The sequence below is a fragment of the Enhydra lutris genome, unplaced genomic scaffold (genome assembly GCF_002288905.1).
Source record: "Enhydra lutris kenyoni isolate GAN:26980312 unplaced genomic scaffold, ASM228890v2 scaffoldscaffold34, whole genome shotgun sequence".
NCBI classification, from domain to species: domain Eukaryota; kingdom Metazoa; phylum Chordata; class Mammalia; order Carnivora; family Mustelidae; genus Enhydra; species Enhydra lutris.
The window spans coordinates 23,071,941-23,092,674 of NW_019154118.1; the positions used below are offsets into that span (position 1 = coordinate 23,071,941).

The 20,734-nt window shown below is 42.3% G+C and overlaps 1 protein-coding gene across 1 annotated transcript in view; it reads left to right on the forward strand.

The window, feature by feature from the left end:
• The window catches only part of LOC111153884 (radixin), an 86,556-nt gene extending 67,458 nt beyond the window's left edge, over positions 1 to 19,098 (forward strand). Inside the window, exon 16 of the mRNA XM_022513172.1 lies at positions 19,017 to 19,098. Coding sequence (XP_022368880.1) covers positions 19,017 to 19,083 — 67 coding nt within the window. The 3' untranslated portion in view covers positions 19,084 to 19,098. The remainder of the gene's footprint in view (positions 1 to 19,016) is intronic.
• The last annotated feature ends 1,636 nt before the right edge of the window (positions 19,099 to 20,734 follow it).

Sequence of the window (20,734 nt, forward strand, 5' to 3'; positions counted from 1 at the left end):
TCTCTCTCAAATAAATAAAGTCTTAAAAAAAAAGGAAAACTATTAACACAGAGTGTGTTTACAGCAATCGTTGCATCAATGTCATTTCTGCTTCCCATTGGTCCTGATGATGTAGTAGTGACTGGAAGAAAGTGGATTTTTTTAAATAGGTTTTAAGGGGTTAGAAAAATAGTTCTTTCATATCATTATGAAGGGGTTAAATTACTTACCAAACAACTCAGATTGTCTGTTGATTATTTCAGAATATACATATGAAATTATTCACTGGCTGTGACAGCTTTGAACAACTTACTTTGGAAATTTCTGTAGGTTTTTAAAAGTTGAGATTTTACCCCCCCCCCACCTTTTTCTCTTTTTTTGCTTTTATTTGCCCAAGAGAGAAAGAGGGCACAAGCAGGGGGAATTGGCAGGCAGAGGGAGAAACAGACTCCCCACTGAGCAGGGAGCCTGATGCGGGACTTGCTCCCAGAACCCTGGGATCATGACCTAAGCTGAGGGCATACATTTAACCAACTGAGCTACCCAAGCACTCTAAAAGTTGAGGATTTAAAAGTTAAGATTTGATTATGCTTCATCTGTGTGGCTTTTGCTAGAGGTAGGATTTGATTCATCTGTTTATGCCCAAATAATACATTAGGGTTTTTCTTCCTTTTTGTTTTCCCCAGATAATTCCTAATATACTTTACTTCTTAATTTTTAGGCCATAAAAGCTTTTGAACGTAAGGAAGTACAATCTTTTGGGAATCTAAGTTGCAAGTGGATGGTTTTCTTTTCCACTAACTTTAAGATACAATACCTTACCATTGTAACTTGAATGTAGAATATTATAACTTTTCCATTTGTGTTTTATTTATTTATTTATTTATTTAAAAGATTTTATTTATTCATTTATTTTACAGAGAAAGAGACATCGAGAGAGGAAACACAGCAGGGGGAATGGGAGAGGGAGAAGCAGGTCTCCCGAAGAGCAGGGAGCTCGTGCTCTCTTCGGCAGCACATATACTAAAATTGGACCGAAGAGCAGGGAGCTCGATGTGGGGCTTGATCCCAGGACCCTGGGACCATGACCTGAGTTGAAGGCAGATGCTTAACCAACTGAGCCACCCAGGTGCCCCTTAATTTGTGTTTTAAAGGTACTTTCAGGGACGCCTGGGTGGCTCAGTTGGTTAAGCAGCTGCCTTCGGCTAGGGTCATGATCCTGGCGTCCTGGGATTGAGTCCCACGTGGGGCTCCTTGCTCAGCGGGGAACCTGCTTCTGTCTCTGTCTCTGCCTGCCACTCTGTCTGCCTATGCTCGCTCGCTCGCTCTCTGACAAATAAATAAATAAAATCTTTAAAAAAGAAAATAAAAGTACTTTCAGAAGACATAAAATATTTCAGTGTATGCAAAAGGAAATAATTCAGAGGTCTGTTTACTCTCTAAATAGTATTTGCAAATGTGGTATCAAACAGTGTTTATAATAAACCACAGAATGAGAACCCAGAACCTAATCATCTGTATACTCTTTTTTTTTTTTAAAGATTTTATTTATTTATTTGACAGACAGAGATCACAAGTAGGCAGAGAGGCAGGCGGAGAGAGGAGGAAGCAGGCTCCCCGCGGAGCAGAGAGCCCGATGTGGGGCTGGATCCCAGGACCCTGAGATCATGACCCGAGCTGAAGGCAGAGGCCCCAACCCACTGAGCCACCCAGGTGCCCTGCATCTGTATACTTTATAGTCTAGTATTATATGCTGGGCCACATTATATTCCAGTATAAGCTGATGCTTTAAGGATGTTATAATGAAGTTGGGAGACATAGACTGTATTAGAGGCTCTGCATCGAAGTGTATAGAAAATGTATCCATTGGAAAAGTAGTTTTGCATCTTTAGGGGGAATACTGGCGTTAACATTTTTGGGGTGTTCTCAAGCATTAGAACTGGAAGTGACTGTATCTTCTAGATTACTGGTCTGGTGCTTTCAGGTAAGAAAATGTTCTCTCCCACCTTTTATTTTTGAGCCATTGTGCTGTAGGCTTTAGACATGAGAAATTTAAAAGGCTTTCAGTTTAGTGGTGTTACGAAGGGAATGCTGCGTGGGAGACAAGGAGGCATGGCTTTTTTCCATAAAGTGATAAGACTATTGCATATGTACTTGTGCATTCATTCTGCCAGGGATTTGCAGAGCAATTGCTGTTTGTGCAAAGCACAGTTAGGGGGATGGCTGAGGCCCTTTGACTCTGTTGTGGAGTCAAAGTCAAGTCACGGAGTTGAGCCATGGACCCAAACTGAGATGTAGAAAGTCAAGTAGTAAATAGCAGAAGTAAAGGTGCAATAAAATGTTGGAAGTTAGTTGGGAATTAAGTTAGAGGTTGCTTACTAGGTGCTAATTAGCAAATAAGAAGCATGATACTGACTTGAGTGATCCGGCCGGGAAGTGTTTTCTTCATTTATAAAATGACAGCAGCTTGGGGAGCAGTGAAGTTTATAAATTCATCACTAGGGCAGACTAGCTAATATTTTAGATTTGTTAACTGGGTTCTCTGCCACTGAGGAGTTGCATAGTCCTTAATATCCAACGTAAATGTGTCTGGTTTTCTTACAACAGTTTATTTAATGTAAGCAGCCTTATTAATAATGGTTTATATTAGGATACCCAGTATTGACACATAATTTAATATTAATGAACGTTTTCATTCTATTGGTTTTAACTTGCTATTAAGTTTAGCAGTTTTTACTACAAAACTTTTTTTTTTTTTTAACCTTAAGTAAATATTAGGATATATATTCCCTCAGCAGTACAGGTAAGGTTTTCTTCTGAAACCCTTGTTAATTGTGTTGAGTTTTGTAAATTTATAATGACAATGGCTTATAACAAAGCATCAGAAAACGGGTTTTTTAAAAATTTTATTTATTTGAGAGAGTATGAGAGGGGGGAAGATCAGAGGGAGAAGCAGACCCCCCACTGAGCAGGGAGCCCAACGTAGGACCCAATCCCGGGACTCCAGGATCATGATCTGAGCCGAAGGCAGCCGCTCAACCAACTGAGCCACACGGGTGCCCCCCAGAAAACAGGTATTTCAAGATTTTTTGGTAATTTTTCTTTGGAGACTTTTAAACACTAACGTGGCCCAGTTATTGTCAATTCCTTCCTATTCTATTAAACAAACTTTTCACCATGCCTGAAGAAAATTGTTTAAAAAACAAAAAACAAAAAAAAACTAGAGGGTGCTGGGTGGCTCAGTTGGTTAAGCTACTGCCTCCCCGGCTCAGGTCATGATCCTGGAGTCCCAGGATCTAGTCCCTCATCAGGCTCCCAGCTCAGTGGGGAGTCTGCTTCTCCCTCTGACCCTCCCCCATCTCATGTGTGCTCTCTCTCTCTCTCTCTCTCTCTCTCTCTCTCTCAAATATATAAAAAAAAAAACTAGGAAAGTAGGTATTAAATTACAAGTGTTTTTAGGAAAACTGTGTATTTCATTGGCTTCCAGTGTTAGCTTATCATGTGTTGAAGTTGCCGAATTCTAAATTCTAAGCGTACTCTGCACTTTAGGTGCTGTTTAGCTACTGTGGCTAAAGCTGTATTTTAAAACGTTAAATCACTAGAATTTTTAAAAAAATAAGTGATCTCTGAAACATGGAACAAGTCAATACCTAGACTAGGATAGCACTCAAAAAAGCCTTCTTTCTCCAGCCACTGATTTCCAGCTCCTCCCAGAGGTCACTGTTGTTTCCACCCGTACCTCCTGTTGGAGATGACCTGTATCCAAGCGTATGTGTCATACGGACTTACTGTGGCTCATGTTCACCCGAGCCTTCTGGACGCATGGTTGTGCACTTCTCACTGCACAGTGTGTTTTGGAAATCATCACCTATCGTCCAAAAATCCTGTAGCATTTCATTGTACAGCTGCTCCATCACTGCTGGGGAACATTCTTGTTTTTACCAACCCTTTGCTGTGGTAAACAATATTGTCGTGTATTCTTGCACAAATACTGCTTGTGTTTTATTCCAAGAAATTGTGTTACAGTCTAGGGCAAGAGGTAAGTTGACACAATATCTATTGTGTATTTTAGGTATTCCAAAATTATACGAGATTATGTTTTATTTAAATGTGGGTATACTTTTGACATTTAACAAATTTAAATAGTAATATGTGCTTATGGAAGCACCTTTAATAGGAAAATAGACATTTCTCCTCTCCCTTAATTGAATTTCTGTGTATTAGGTTTACTTCAAAGGTAGGTGACGCAGCTATAATGGTTTTAACATTTCACTTTTGGGGGTCCAAGCGAGAAAGATCTGCCAATAACTAAAACTTCTCTGACTTCTTCAAATTCTGTAGTCAGAAAATGTTACTTAAAAAACAGTCAGTAGGGTGGGGTTTTCTAAATGTATGTTGGTGGCTTTTTGGTTCTTGATTTCCTTTGATTGCCACCATATCCTCAGGGGTTTGAGTCTGCTTTTGCCTGCTTCTGTTAAAACAGCAACGACAAGCTCAGGTCGTTGTAAAACGCTTAGTGATCTAAGGTACTTTATGAGGACACCAAACAATAATAGAAAAAATATTACAAAGCAATTTGATTCTGCGAGTTTTTTTTTCCCAGTTTTAAGAACATAGGTCAACTTAGTGGTTTTTTGAACCTGTTCAAAAACACTTCTAAGCTACAGTGTTTGTGCGTCTTCTCTTAATTCAATGTGCTTAATGTGGTCTTTCTGAAGTTAAGAAAATGTACTTTGATTTCAGAACTTTCTTTTTAGATCAAATATTGCTCTTGTGCCTTTAAACTTTGACCTAGTTCTTAAATGATTTTCTTGGGCCACAAATAATTGGGAGTGGGCCATGCAGCCTAGATGTTCAAAAGTGCTAATGATATTTCATGTTAATGAGATAGAAGAAACTTGACCTTCATGGCTTGTGGTCTCCCTTTCTCCCCCTTTTTCCAGGAGACTCACACTGAATTCTAGGCTGATTTCTCGGGAAGGCCCAGAAGTCCATAGTGGTCACCATTTTCCATGGCTCTTCCTGCTACACTCTGCTTGCTCCTGCCTCTGTCCTTTTCCCAGTCAGTGGAGGGCAAGTCCATTCTTTCAGTGAATCAGGCCCAAACCTTGACCGTATCTATTACTCTTCTTTTTTTCTCACACCTGCATCCAACCCAACCACAAACCTGTTGGCCCAACCTTCAAAGTGCATAATGTGTCCAGAATATGACCATTCTGTGCATCCTCCCCAGCTGGCCCCCGATTCCTACTCCAGGGTTGCGTGGGTTGTTGCTAGAGCCTTCTGATGGGTTTTCTTGATTCCTATCTTGCTAGTCTACAGTTTCTTTTTAAGACAGCAGCCTTAAAAGGCAAGTCAGATCCTACCACTTCTGCTCAAAATTCTCGGGGCTTTCCATCTCAGAGTAAAAGCCGTAATCTTCTCAGTGGCGTCCAGAGCCCAAGATCCGGTCCCTTGTTGCTTTTGGACCTCATTGATTTCCTCTCCTCATAAATTGAAGTCTACTGGCTGCCTTCTTAATCTTCTTAATCTTTAAACTACCTCAGGGCTCTTATTACCTCAGCTTGATATGCCTCCCCCCCCCCCGATACTTATTTAATTCACTTCCAGGTGATTTCCAGGATTTTTGCTTAAATGTCCCCTCACTGTGGCCTTTCCTTACCACTTTATTTAAAATTGCACCTTTCGCAGTATTTCCTACACACGTCTTTCCATTATCTTTCTCTATAGCACTTACCATCTAGTGTACTATATGTTTATGTTTGTATGTGGATCGTGCTCAACTTATATGGGGTTACATCTGATAAGCCTTTTGTAAGTTGAAAATACCCTAAGTGGAAAATGTATTTAATACACCTAACTTGCCCAACATCCTAGCTTCCCCGGGCTGACCTCAGACAGGCTCAGAACTCTTACAGGAGCCTGCAGTCGGGCAAAATTGTGTAACACAAAGCCTACGTGATAGTCCAGTGTTGACTCATGTAATTGGCTGAATGCTACACAAGACAGAGACAGAATAGTTGGGTACAGAACAGTCGTCAGTGTATAGGTTGGTGACCTTCGGGATGGTGTGGCTGACGGGGAGGTCTGGTGCCACATATCGCTAGCCTACAGAACTCACATTTTCACGAAGTCTGGTTTCTGCTGAATGTGTAGCATTTTCACATCACTAAAATGTCTGCAGCATTTATTGCCAGCCTTCTCCCGCGGAACTTGAGCTCCCTGAAGGCAGGCATGTGGTGCAGCACTCTGGCCTCCGGGCCCAGAGCCGTGACCAGCACGGGCCAGTGCTCTGTGTTGCTGCTGGGTGAACGGCACAGTGTGGGAGCTCCGGAGGAAAGGCCCTCATCCTGCCGGAGGGCTCCGGGCAAGAGACGATCCCTGAGCCAAGTCGTTAAGAGTCGGGTTATTCCTAATCAGGGGGACAAAGACAGGAAGACTTTCCGGACAGAAGGAGCTCCCTACACAAATACATGAAGGCACAACAGGAGTGAGTGTGGTGGAATTGTCCGTTTACAGTCGAGAAGCACGAAGTTCGAGATTCGGAAAGTGGTGCCGGGCAACCTAGAAAATCATGAAGGGAAGCAGTCCCGTGTGTGCCCCTGACGTTTCTTTTTGGACAGCTGCAGTTTGGAACGCGGATGGAATGTCCAATGAAATCTGCCAAGGTAGAGTGTAAGGAGAGAGACCGCGTTTCGTACAGAACCTTGATGAGAGTAAGGCACTCACACGCCGAAGCAGGAAGAGGGGGATGGCCCCCAGGAGAGCGCCACACAGCCCCTCCGCGACAGGGATGTGTGTGGCTGCTGGTGTCCTAGGAAAAAACGTCTGTCGCAGCATTTCAAGTGGACACTGGTTTTGCAACAGGAAAGTAACTGAAAAGAGGACTTGCCCTGCAATTAGAGTTGTTTTCTTTTTTCACTTACCGGTACAGTGTCTTCTGGAACTTATTCCCACAAACTTCTGCATATGCAGGAAAATGCTCTTCCTGGCAGTGTCCTCCGTCACCTCCAGACATCTGACGCTGTCACCAATAAGGACCCCACCCGACGCCCCGCTCAAGTCCATGAGATGCTGTCTGGCAAATGAACGTCTGTCTCCATGTCTACCTTCTGGGGATGCTCCGTGTGGCACTTGAATGATTGAACCTACATTAAATGTTTGTTAAATACTTGAAGAAGCTTGCGGATTCACAGATACTTTCAAAAATTCATAGTCTAGAGAAGGAAACAGAAGAGTTAAGAAACAGTGTGACAAAGAGACAAGTAAACAAGAGAACACGTACAAACATCTGGGCAGCAGCCAGCCTGCTGGGGACGTCCGCAAGCCTGTGGAGGCTGTGGAGATCGCCAGCAGTTACCTCAGGAACAAGCACCATTCCCCAACCCCCTCCCGCTTCCTTTTAAGGCTGAAGGAACATCTCAGTGGATGTCCGGTGGTGGTCTCAATGCTCTCTGCACAGGAAAGTCCCACCTTCCAAATCATTTCTAATGCTAGAGCTAGGGATGTTCGCTGTGGGCAGAGGCTGAAGTCTGGGACCAAAGCCAGCTCTAGAACCCAGTAGGGGGCACTGCTGAGTAGTGGTAGGACGGCCCTGGGGTGTGGATTAGAAAAGTCCACTTCGAACTTGGGCTAATTCTAGAGACCTCAGGATTTTGTGTATGTTCTGGAGCTGCTAAGGAACTTTTGGTGGGAGGACTCCTTGCATTTATTCACCCAGATATTTTAGTACCTACTACCAGCGAGTTACAATGTACACATCGGTCATTGAGAATGTAAGAGTCAGTAAGACCAGATCCTTATCCTAACAGACTTACTTCCTATAGAAATACAGGAAACACAGGCTGAGTAATTAAAAGTTTGTGAATTAGACTGAATTGTGAAATTGCCAGTATCCAACCATCTTTGACCTATAAAAGTGCAAATTTCTATCAACACTATGAAAAAAACCAAGCGACTGTTTTGGGGAAAATATGATAACTGGGGTTAGGAAAGTCAGAAAAAGCCTCTAGGAGGTGGCATGTAAGTTGCCCCCTGAAAGAAGAGAAGGCCAGCTTCTCCCTTTTATTTACATCGGGGTGGCGAATGCCAACATGGGAGGGATCAGAGCAGTGCCCTGGGCCTTGTGGGGCTGCTGCGTCACCAGAAATGTGCTCTAAGGAGCCCCGCCGCGTCTCAGATGCAGGAGGCCCACTGTTGCTGTACCTTCTGGTTTTCCAAGATAAGCCAGAAAACAGCTTTTTAAAAAAGAACATTCAAAGAATAATGCTTGAGATAATTAAGTTGAAATATAATTTTTATGTGAAATTTCCTAAGTTTTACATGTTAGCTATCAAAAATTTCAGAAAAAAATTTTTTAAAAGATTTTATTTTATTTGAGAGAGCAAGAGCAAGGACTAGCTGGGCGCAGAGGGAGAAGCAGACTCCCTGCTGAGCAGGGAGCCCGATGTGGGGCTCGATCCCAGGACGCTGGGATCATGACCTGAGTGAAGGCCGACGCTTAACCCACTGAGCCACCCAAGTGCCCCTAGAAAATGTTTTGTAAACCAAACAGTGTATCTGTTTGCCAAAAGTGGCCCACTCGACACCAATTTCCAATCCTTGTTTTAAAGCATTCCAGATAGAGGGAACAGTCTGTGTGAAGACAAGAGGCAAGAAAGGGCTTGACTTTTTGGAGGGCAGTCTATGTCCAGAGCTCAGTGAGCCCAGAGGAGAGTGTTGTGTGAGATGAAGCTGGAGAGGAGCCAGGGCACAAGTGCAGGTGTAAATTCAGGGTGCACACAACTCAACCAGCACGTACCCGGGGGCCACACAGGGTCACATCTCCCTGGAGGAAAGGAGACTTTCCCTCATGCACACAAAGATGTCCTAAATGTCCCAGGTGTCCTTGAAGGTAGGTGCGTGACTCCATTGCACAGTCGAGTCAGCTGCCTAAACGCAACCGCACTGCCATGGTCTGCATTTGTGTCTGGTTTTCTTTGGAGGTCCCGATCCTTGTAACTACAAAACACCAAGACAGGGAGGTTTATGTGACACTGCCCCTTGGTGGATATTCTTGTCTGCATGGCTCAAAGAGGATGTGTCCATTAATTTAAAGGCCAAAGAAGAGTGGTTTAAATGTGAAGTTGAATACAGAGAAACAGTGACCTGAAGATCAAACCCCACAAAGTTGAAGACCAGACTTATTTATTCAGCTGTTCCGTGTGGGCTACTAACACCAACCTGCCAAGAGTTTGGTGCTCCCATTTTCAAGATAAGGTGAATATCACTTAAAGCTGAACTACATGTTTTACTCTTGTGGGGGTGAGAAAGCATCCTTTTCTTTGTATTGAGTGTTAAAGCCTTGGAAATCAAAAGAAGGATCTGTCTGTACTCAAGGGACCTCAGACATTCAGAGACAAGTGAATCAGAGAAGTGAAGATGAATGTGGATAGAATAGGCTTCAGCCACACGCTGGGCGTTGAATAAAAGTTTCAGGATCCCAGTGAGCAGGTCCTGAGTGATAAGAGCTGAACTCAGCCTGGAAGACATTCAAGAGGTTGAGGATCAGAGGGAAGAAGGCTCTTGCCGGGATAGTCGTCCGAGGAAGAGGGGAAGGTGGCTGCGGTGGAAAAGCCCGAGAAATGCACGCTATGGGCAGCATTCAAGACAGGCTTACAGGCAAAGTTCGCCACCTGAGTGAAGGTCTGCCGGGCGGGGTTCTAAAGTAGCTTTCAGAATGGGGTGTGAGAGAGTGTTTCATTAAAATTTACCAGTCGCTTCTTTGTCACTTAATAGAATATTTGAAGAGAGGAAGGAGCATCATTAGTAACAATTTCCAGATGCTCAATGTGGGTTATTTGATGTACTTTATAGATAAAAGTGGATCTGATTTAAATTTCCTTATGATTCTTTGAGCTGCTATATTTTTGCCTGCAGAATTAAAAATGAAAATTGCATTTTTAAAAGAAATCACTGTGATTGCCTATATTTTGTTTTCAGATTGGTAGATTCTAGTTATCAAATAAAAGTAGAAGTTGGCAAACTCTCTCTGTACAGGTCCAGATACTAAATAGTCTTGACTTTATGGGCCAAATAGTTCTTTTCTTTTCTTATTTTTTTTTTAGATATTTTTTATTTATTTGACAGAGAGAGAGATCACAAGTAGGCAGAGAGAGGGGGGGAAACTGCCTGCTGAGCAGAAAGCCTGATGCGGGGCTCGATCCCAGGACCCTGGGATCATGACCTGAGCTGAAGGCAGAGGCTTTAACCCACTGAGCCACCCAGGTGCCCCTATTTTTTTTTTTTAAGATTTTATTCATTTGTCAGGGGGAGAGAGAGAGAAAGAGCACAAGGAGGGGGAGGGGCAGGCAGAGGGGAAAGGAGAAGCAGACCCTCCACTGAACAAGGAGCCCCATGAGGGACTTGATCACAGGACCCTGAGATCATGACCTGAGCCAAAGGCAGACACTGAGCCATGTGAGCCACCCAGCCAAGTAGTTTCTATCAGTGACACATCTCTGCTATTGTGAAAAGGTGCTATATATAGGCATGTGTAAATGAATGAGCAAGGCTGCCTTTGGAAAAAACTTTATGTATGGCATGCCTATGTGTAGGTGGTGTAGTCTGTTGAGCTTAAAACTGTTGATTTCCTTGAGGTCGTGACCACGGGGTCCTGAGATTGAGCTCCTGTGGGGCTCTGTGCTCAGCGTGGAGTCTGCTTGTCCCTCTCCCTCCCCATCTGCCCCTCCCCCTGCATGGATGCACTCTCTCTCCCTCTCTCCCTCAAATAAATAAAAATCTTTTTAAGAAAGAACTTTATGTATGGACACTGTAATCTGAATTTCTTTTAATTTTTATGTATTGTGAAATATTCTTTTGATTTAAAAAATGTGTGTTAAAATCATGGTTTCTTCCAAAATGGGGGTGGGTGGAGGGCTGAATTGGGCCCATGAGCCATGGTTTTCCTGGCTGTCTAGAATTTTGTTTGATCACAGAGAGGTCTTATTTTGCTAGAGTGAAAAGGGTTTTGTTGTTTTAGTTTTTTACACATTTGAAAACCTTTCAGCAGCGGCTCTCACTAGCATACGTCTCACCTGGAGGGTTTGTTTAAAATGCTGATTGCAGGCTCCTCCCCACCCCAAGTTTTTGAGTCCGTGAGTCCATATGGGGACCAGGAACTTGCATTTTTAGCAGGTGAGGCTGATGCTGCTATGCTGGGACCATTCATGAGAAGAACTGACTTCGGGGCTGAGAACGTCCAACACTGGGAATAACGTGGTTGCTTTGACTCAGTGTCCTTGGAGTAACTATTGACTTTTCTACCTAGATGGTTTCTGTGAGACCTTCAAAACTGGAATGGTTTAACAAAGCTGATTGATGAGGTGCCTGGGTGGCTCAGTCAGTTAAGCGTCTGCCTTTGGCTCAGGTCATGATCTCAGGGTCCTGGGATCAAGCCCCATATCAAGCTCCCTGCTTAGCGGGGAGCCTGCTTCTCCCTCTCCCTCTCCCTCTCCCTCTGCTGCTTCCCCTGCTTGTGCTCTTTCTCTCTCTCTCTCTCTCTCTGTGTCAAACTAATAAAGTCTTTAAAAAAAATATATATATATATATAAGTGTGTGTGTGTGTGTGTGTGTGTATACAAATCTATAACTTCCCTATCTGTTGGTACCAAATCTATAACTTCCCTATCTGTTGTAGTATTTTTCCTTTATTGATCTCTGACTTTTTTGAACACTTAAAAACTAGAGAATGTTTTATCCCAGTGTTAGGGAAAGAAATATGCCTAGGAGAAATACACACACACACACACACACACACACACGTATATGTTTATATGTGTGTGTGCATGTGTATATTCTCATATATATTATTAAAGTATTAACACATGTTTCTTTTATAATATTACACAGTTGACCCCTGTACTACATGGGGGCTCAGGGTGCCCACGCACTGCTCAGCTGAAAATCCATGTGTAACTTCTGACTCCTCCAAACTTAACTACTAAGAGTCAACTGTTGAGTGGAAGCCTTACCAAAAACCGTCATTTAACACATATTTTATATGCTATGTATATTATATACTGTGTTCTTGCAGTAAAATCAGCTAGAAAGAAGAAACATCATAAGGAAAATACATTTACAATACTAGACTATAAAAAAACTCCTCCTGTAAGTAGACCTGCACAGTTCAAACCCCTGTTGTTCAAGGGTCTGTGTATATATAAAATAGATACTCATGTGTCGGGTTTTGTTTTTTGTTTTTTTAGGTGGGGGAGGGACAGAAGGAGAAAGAGAGAGGGAATCTTTTTTTTTTTTTTTTTAAGATTTTTATTTATTTGACAGAGAGAGAGATCACAAGTAGGCAGAGAGAGAGAGAGAGAGGAGGAAGCAGGCTCCCTGCCTAGCAGAGAGCCCGAAGCGGGACTCAATCCCAGGACCCTGAGATCATGACCTGAGCTGAAGGCAGAGGCTTAACCCAATGAGCCACCCAGGCAGCCCGGAGAGAGGGAATCTTAAACAGACTCCGCACCCAGTGCAGAGCCTGATGCAGGGCTTCATCTCACCACCCTGAGATCGTGACCTGAGCCAAAATCAAGAGTCAAATGCTTAACGGATTGAGCCACCTAGGTGCCCCTCATATATCAGTTGTAAAAATAGTACATTGCCAGTAACTTTGACATTCTGTAGCCCTTCTCTATCACATCAGCCTTGCTGGTTTTACACTGTTTGTATCCACAAGCGATGTGATGTCTGGTTTATGTGATGCCTAGGTTTGCGTGAATACGAGCTTCATGTAGTTTCACCACACGGACAAACACATCCGTTTGGATGACTATAGCCATGGCTCATTGGCACTGTGTGATTGTGTTTACTTTATGAATGTACTGCCATTTATCCATTCCCCTGATGAGGGACATCTGTTCTGTTTCTAGTATTTTTTATTTTCAAACAGTACAGCCATATTTTTGTATATATATCTTGTGAATGTGAGCCTGAGACCTAGGCAGGGGAATTATTCAGTTACAGGGTACACCCATTTTCAACTTGACTCTGTAGCCATCAAATTATTATTTTTTTTAAAGATTTTATTCATTTATTTGACAGAGAGAGAGAGAGATCACAAGTAGGCAGAGAAGCAGGCAGAGAGAGGGAGAAGCAGGTTCACTGCTGAGCAGAGAGCCCGATGCGGGGCTCGATCCCAGGACCCTGAGATCATGACCTGAGCCGAAGGCAGAGGCTTAACCCACTGAGCCACCCAGGTGCCCCCAAATTATTTTTTAAAGTAAAGATACATTCACATCTTTACTACATGTGATAGTACTAGAATTTTTTAAAATTATTTTTATTAACATACAATGTATTATTTACCCCAGGGGGTACAGGTCTGTGAATTGTCAAGCTTACACACTTCACAGCACTCACCATAGCACATACCCTCCCCAACGTCCATAACCCAACCACCCTCTCCACACACGCCCCCCAGCAACCCTCAGTTTGTTTTCTGAGATTAAGAGTCTCTTACATGGTTTGTCTCTGTCCGGATCCCATCTTGTTTCATTTTTTCCCTCCCTACCCCCCAAATGCCTCACTCTGCCGCTCAAATTCCTCATATCAGGGAGATCGTATGATAATTGTCTTTCTCTGATTGACTTATTTCACTCAGCATAATACCTTCTAGTTCCACCCACGTGGTTGCAAATGGCAAGATTTCATTTCTTTTTTTTTTTTTTAAAGATTATTTATTTATTTGACAGAGAGAGAGAGAGGTCACAAGTAGGCAGAGAGGCAGGCAGAAAGAGAGGGGGAAGCAGGCTCCCCGCCAAGTGGAGAGCCTGATGCGGGGCTCGATCCCAGGACCCTGAGACCATGACCTGAGCTCAAGGCAGAGGCTTAAACCACTGAGCCACCCAGGTGCCCCAAGATTTCATTTCTTTTGATGGCTGCATAGTATCCATTGTATATATATACCACATCTTCTTTATCTATTCATCTGTTGATGGACATCTAGGTTCTTTCCATAGTTTGGCTATTGCAGACATTGCTGCTATAAACATTGGGGTGCAGGTGCCCCTTCGGATCACTACATTTGTATCTTTAGGGTAAATACCCAGTAGTGCAATTGCGGGGTCATAGGGTAGCTGTATTTTCAACTTTTTGAGGAACCTCCATACTGTTTTCCAGAGTGGCTGTACCAGCTTGCATTTCCACCAACAGTGTAGAAGGGTTCTCCACATCTTAACCAACATTTGTCGTTTCTTGACTTGTTAATTTTAGCCATTCTGACCAGTATGAGGTGGTATCTCTCTGTGGTTTTGATTTCTATTTTCCTGATGCCGAGTGATGTTTGGCCCTTTTTTATGTGCCTGTTGGCCATCTGGATGTCTTCTTTGCAGAAATGTCTGTTCATGTCTTCTGCCCATTTCTTGATTGGATTATTTGTTCTTTGGGTGTTAAGTTGGATAAATTCTTTCTAGATTTTGGATACTAGCCCTTTATCTGTTATGTCCTTTGTGAATATCTTTTCCCATTCTGTCTGTTGTCTTTTGGTTTTGTTGACTGTTTCCTTTGCTGTGCAAAAGCTTTTGATCTTGATGAAATCCCCATAGTTCATTTTTGCCCTTGCTTCCCTTGCCTTTGGCGATGTGTCTAGGAAGAAGTCTGAGCGGCTGAGGTCAAAGAAGTTGCTGCCTGTGTTCTCCTCAAGGATTTTGATGGATTCCTGTCTCACACTGAGGTCTTTCGTCCATTTGGAGTCTATTTTTGTGTGTGGTATAAGTAAATGGTCCAGTTTCATTCTTCTGCATGCAGCTGTCCAATTTTCCCAACCCCATTTGTTGAAGAGACTGTCTTTTTTCCATTGGACATTCCTTCCTGCTTTGTCGAAGATGAGTTGACCATAGAGTTGAGGGCCATTTCTGGGCTCTCTATTCTGTTCCATTGATCTATGTGTCTGTTTTTGTGCCAGTACCATGCTGTCTTGATGATGACAGCTTCGTAATAGAGCTTGAAGTGTGGAATTGTGATGCCACCAACTTTGGCTTTCCTTTTTAACATTCCTCTGGCTATTCGGGGTCTTTTCTGGTTGTATATAAATTTTAAGATTACTTGTTGTATTTATTTGAAAAAAGAAAGGATGATATTTTGATAGGGATTGCATTAAATGTGTAGATTGCTTTAGGTAGAATAGACATTTCCACAATATTTGTTCTTCCAATCCACGAGCATGGAACGCTTTTCCATTTCTTTGTGTCTTCTCAATTTCTTTCATGAATACTTCATAGTTTTTAAACTTGTGCCCATTTGATGGGTTTAAAGTGGTATCATAATGTGTTTATAATTTGCATGTTCTTGATTACTAATATAATTGAGAGGTTTTTTTTTTTTCTTATATTTATGGGCCTTTCACGTCTCCTCCCCTTGAAATGACTTTTTTTTTTTTTATGCTTTTTTTCTATTACCTTCTTGATCTTGGTCTAATTGCTTCAAAGAATTTCTTTATATTTTGGTTATTAATCGTTTGACAAATGTTTTACAGCTATCTCCTTCCAAGTTGTAACTCATCTTTTCACTTTTTTATGATGTTTTGATTGACAAAATTTTAAATTTTAGTGTAGCTTACGTTACAAATCTTTTTTCTTATGATTTTCTGGCAGGTTTTTTTTTGGTGTGTATCTTGTTTAAGAAATTCTTCCTTTCCTTGAGGTCATGAAGGTATTCTGCATTTTTTTCTAAAAGTTTTGAGTTTTTAAATTTCCTCTAAATGTTTGGTTATTTTTACACTTGGGTCTTTAGTCCAGCTAGAAATAACTTTTTGTATGGTATGAAGTATGGATTCATTTTTTTTTTCTAGCTAGATGACCAGTTGTCTTAATGCTTGGACAGTCCATTCCTCTCCCACTGACGCATCACCACTTCTTCCCTACATCAAGGATACACACATACAGTCTGTGTTCTGTTCCAGGGGTCAATACCGTTCTCTCTTAATTTTAGCCTTAGCTTTATAACAAGTCATACTATCATGTAAAGCTTTCTTTTTTTCTCTACCTTGTTTTAATAATGAACTCCTGACTAGTTTTGGGCCTTTGTTCTACTACATAAATTTTACTGTATTTTAAGTCGTATCTACACACCATATGGGGCTGGAACTAACAACCCTGAGATCCAGAATCACATGCTCTACCAAGCCAGCCAGACATCCCTTGTACCACATTAATTTTAGAAATCATTTAAATTGGGAGCACCTGGGTGGCGAGTTTGGTTAAGTGTCCAACTCTTGGTTTCTGCTCAGGTCCTGATCCCAGGTCGTGAGTTAGAGCCCTGCCTTAGGCTCAGTGCTAAGCGCAGAGTCTGCTTAAGACTCTCCCTCCCTCTCCTTCTGCCGCTCCCTACTGAGCACTCTCTCTGTCCCTAAAATAAATAAATTTTAAATTAAAAAAAAATTTAAATTATATGGGGGGAAAACCTTTTGTTTAGAAATGTATTAATAATAATTGATATTAATTAGATTAATTCAGGGAGAAGTTATTAAGATATTAAATATCCTTAGGAACTTGTTCTAGTTCTTCTTGTCTCTAGTTCTCCATTTATTGATATCTTCCTTAATGCCTTTCAGCAAAGTGTACATTTTTGCCCTCAGATCCTACATATCTTTTGGATTTATTACTAAGCACATTCATTTTTACCATCTTCTAAAAGTTACATTTTAAAACTATTTGTGGGTGGTATACAGAAATAAAATGGATTTTTGTTTGCTGTCCCTATATTCAGGAACTTTGCTTAGTTCTTATTGTTTCTAATAATTTGTGAAGTTTTGGGGGCTTTCTATAGAAATGGCCACCTGCCCATAATGTCAGTTCTCAATCTGTCTTCTCAATCCCTATAATGTGGATTTCTTAGTCTTATCTTACTGAGCTGACTTGACTGAAATTTTCAGTACAATATTGTACATAAGTGGCATCTCATTTCTGATTTAAGAGGAATGCTAACATTTCTAACATTTGCTGCTATGTGTTTGCTCTAGAGTTTTAGCTCATGCTTTTTATTGGGTTAATGAAACTTCCTTTTATATACATATGCCTATTTTGCTAGAGTGTCTTTTTTAATATTGCTGCCCCTCCATAGGTATTGACAACCCCTCGCTTCCCCTTCAAGCGTTGCGGTCTTCTACCAAGTTCTTTTTAAGCTCATGGTGCCACCTAGTGGCATTCTTTGAAATTTCTGGCTTTGATTATCTTCTGTATCTTTCAGGGAAAGACATGGATATAGTTTCTTCTGTTAACATCGACACCCATCATTTAATTCTGTTTTCTTCCTTGTCCTTTATATTTCTCCCATTTGCTCCCCCATCATCCTTTTCACTGGTTCTTCCATACTTCAATATACTCATGCAAATCATTTTTTCCTTCCTTAGTTTTCTTCTTTTATGAGTGTAAATCTACCTCACTTATGGTTACTCATGGTAAAAGTGATGCTGGTGACTAAGGGGAAAAAAATGCAGCACATACTTTTTAATGAAATCTGATCCAATGATGCTCCAGCTCTGCTAACCCTCGAAGTCCTTGAAAATACTTAAGGTCCCCTTTAAAAACATTCTCAAATTTCATTTAATTGATTTTGCCCAGTTTAACATCAAGTATTACAGAAAAATTTAAAAGATTTTTAAAACCGTTAGTAAGTTTCATTGTTTCTCTGTTCCTTTACTGCCGGCTTTGACAAATTTGGGTTTTTTTTTTTTTAAGATTTTATTTATTTTATTTGACAGACAGAGATCACAAGTAGGCAGAGAGAGAGAGGAGGAAGCAGTCTCCTTGCTGAGCAGAGAGCCCGATGTGGGGCTCGATCCCAGAACCCTGGGATCATGACCTGACCCGAAGGCAGAGGCTTTAACCCACTGAGCCACCCAGGCGCCCGACAAATTTGGGGTTTCTACTGTATTTTACTGCAAAGCCTCAGTTTTTCATGGGTTAAACTGCCCAGAAACTGCACTACGGTTGATCTCCCCGGGGAAACAGCCCCCCCCACAGATGCCCTGTGGGCACATAACTGATCAGTAAGGCAGAGACAGCCACTACCTGCATTTCCAGCTGCTTAAACCACAGCCTAGAAACTACTGTCCTTGGCATTCTCCCCAGTCAGGGACCTCACACATGGATAAGCTTGGCTGGGTCAGTGGTTTCTTTGTAGAGTTCATTGTGATCTCATTTTTGGTGTCTCCGAGGGCTACCCCTGAGCATGGCAGGTGAGACAGACCTGAGACAGTAGGGCTGACACTGACCTCTTTAGCCACTGGAGGGCCCTGTGGCTAGGGCGGAGGTGGTTTTTACTGTTCCTTGGTCTTAACCCAGCCCAGGCTTTGAGCAGGCAGGTGTAGCCTGTTGAGAATTTGCTTAATCAAAGGAACACAGGGCCCCCGGAGGGCTCACTACTTAAGCGACTGACTCTTGGTTTCGGCTCATGTGATCTCAGGGTCAAGAGATTTGAGTCCAGCTCGGGCTCTGTGCTTAGCACGGAGTCCACTTGGGACTTTCCCTCTCCCCCTCCCCTCTGCTCTTTCTCTCAAATAAATAAATCTTAAAAAAAAAAAAAAAAAGACAGCAACTATTGATTTCAAAAGAAGTACCATCAAGTGTTTTGGGCCTATAAATTGTTGGTGCCCAAAGGACATTTTAAGAGTACCTAGATGAATCAGGAGAGAGCCTTCAGTGTTATTCTAATACTTAACAAAACTTTGGTGTGTATGACTTTGAGATCCATCAGTATTGGTGTAAAACCGACTCGTTTGCGTGGGGTTGCAGAAACTATTAGAATTCTAGCGTCCGTCTGAAGGGGAGATGTCAGGTTATTCTCATTTCCACATTGTCATGGTGCAGATTCAAGACTGGATTAGAAAAAAAAAAAAAAAAGTTAAAATTTGAGAAGATTGCTTTGGCTGGTTGGCTGCCCCGTTGGTCCTCCCGGATCCAGGGTGATGAGGGCGCTCCTGTCATTCTGTGCTGTCTGACTTCCTTCTGTGTTCTTCTGCTGAGTGCTTCCTAACCCCTTGATGTCTCTTTTGAAAGGTGGGGACCCAAACTGTATGCATTGTTCCAGATGCGTTCTTGCCAAAGCAGTATAAAGCAAATGTAACGGTTAGGAAGAAGGCTCCCTCCCTCGCTAGGTAAGTACAACCAGCCACCGGGGCCAGCCCCCCTTTCCGTGACACCCGCTATGCCTCTCCCCAGCCAGGATGCTCCCCAGCCGGGACCCCGTAAAACCCAAACCTGTGCATCCACAGCCCAGAGCCTTTAATCTCCTGGAGTGAATTCCCAAAGGAGCCCCCGTAGCAGCCCCTACCATTACAGGCCCTAGTTCCCCCCTCCCAGTGCTTTCTCGGTTGTTTAGCTCCCTTGGACTTTCAGCCATTCAGGAGCATCTTCCTCCGTGTGGTGACTTTGATGTCAGATGAAACGAGATTTCACCTGTACACTGTGTGAACCGACGGGACGTGCAACTGCAGACTGATCTCTTTGGTGACCTGGAGTATTACAGTGCAAGTCCCACATATGACACCACGTGGTGCTGGAAGACTTTTTGTCTTATCTTAAAAAAATTCAGATATATTTAAAAATGAAGGGAGATATACATATATATATATATATATATATATATATATATATATATATATATAATAGCTGGCATATATATATATATATATGAAGAAATCTAGAATTGGTTCATTAGCCAGGCTGGTGTTCTGCATTGATCTCAGTCTGGAAATACTTTAACATCATGGACCAACAATCATGGATCAACACGATTACCTTGAAGCAGGTTATTTTGAAAAAAAATTTTTTAAAGATTTTATTTATTTATTTGACAGACAGAGATCACAAGTACACAGAGAGGCAGGTAGAGAGAGGGGCGGGGGGAAGCAGGCTCCCCGCAGAGCAGAGAGCCCCATGCGGGGCTCAATCCCAGGACCCTGAGATCATGACCCGAGCCGAAGGCAGAGGCTTTAACCCACTGAGCCACCCAGGCGCCCTATTTTTAAATTTTTAATTTCTTTGGCACAGACTGTTCTGACCCATCCCATTTCTAAGTAAAACCACAGTGATGATGTTTACCTTGTAGATCTTGAATGATATATTTGAGTTCTCCCAAATTGCCGATTAATCTGCTCCAAGTTCTATAAACCTACTTCTAACTGGATGAGAATGTGTTTGAGGTAATACTTTAAGATGTGAATAAATGTCTGTAATAACGATATTATCTTTTAGATTTTTTTTTTTAAATGTGACATTACAAAATCATATATGTTCAGCTCTGGGTGGGAATTTTTAGAAGTGATTTGCTTCTTTGGCCTTGAATTTTATTTTATTTTTATTTTTTAAAGATTTTATCTATCTATTTGACAGACAGTGAGAGAGGGAACTCAAGCAGAGGGAGAGGGAGAGGCAGGCTCCTCACTGAGCAGGGAGCCCGGTGCGGGGCTCAGTCCCAGGATCCCAGGATCACGATCTGAGCCGAAGGCAGAGGCTCAACAACTGAGCCACCCAGGCACCCCTGGCCTTGAATTTTAGATTGCTTTGCAATGAGTTTAAGGTTCTGCAAGCATCTCTGACATTCCATGACATCACCAATACATTGCCACTGCGTCAAAGGCCAGGTGAAGGGCGTGTGGCACATCTGTCATCGTGAAAGCAGTATAGACGTCATAAAACGGGAGAGTCCTGTTTGTCCTACTGCTGGGATCCGAGCTAAAATCCATACTTCAAACCTGTTCTTAACATTCTGTACA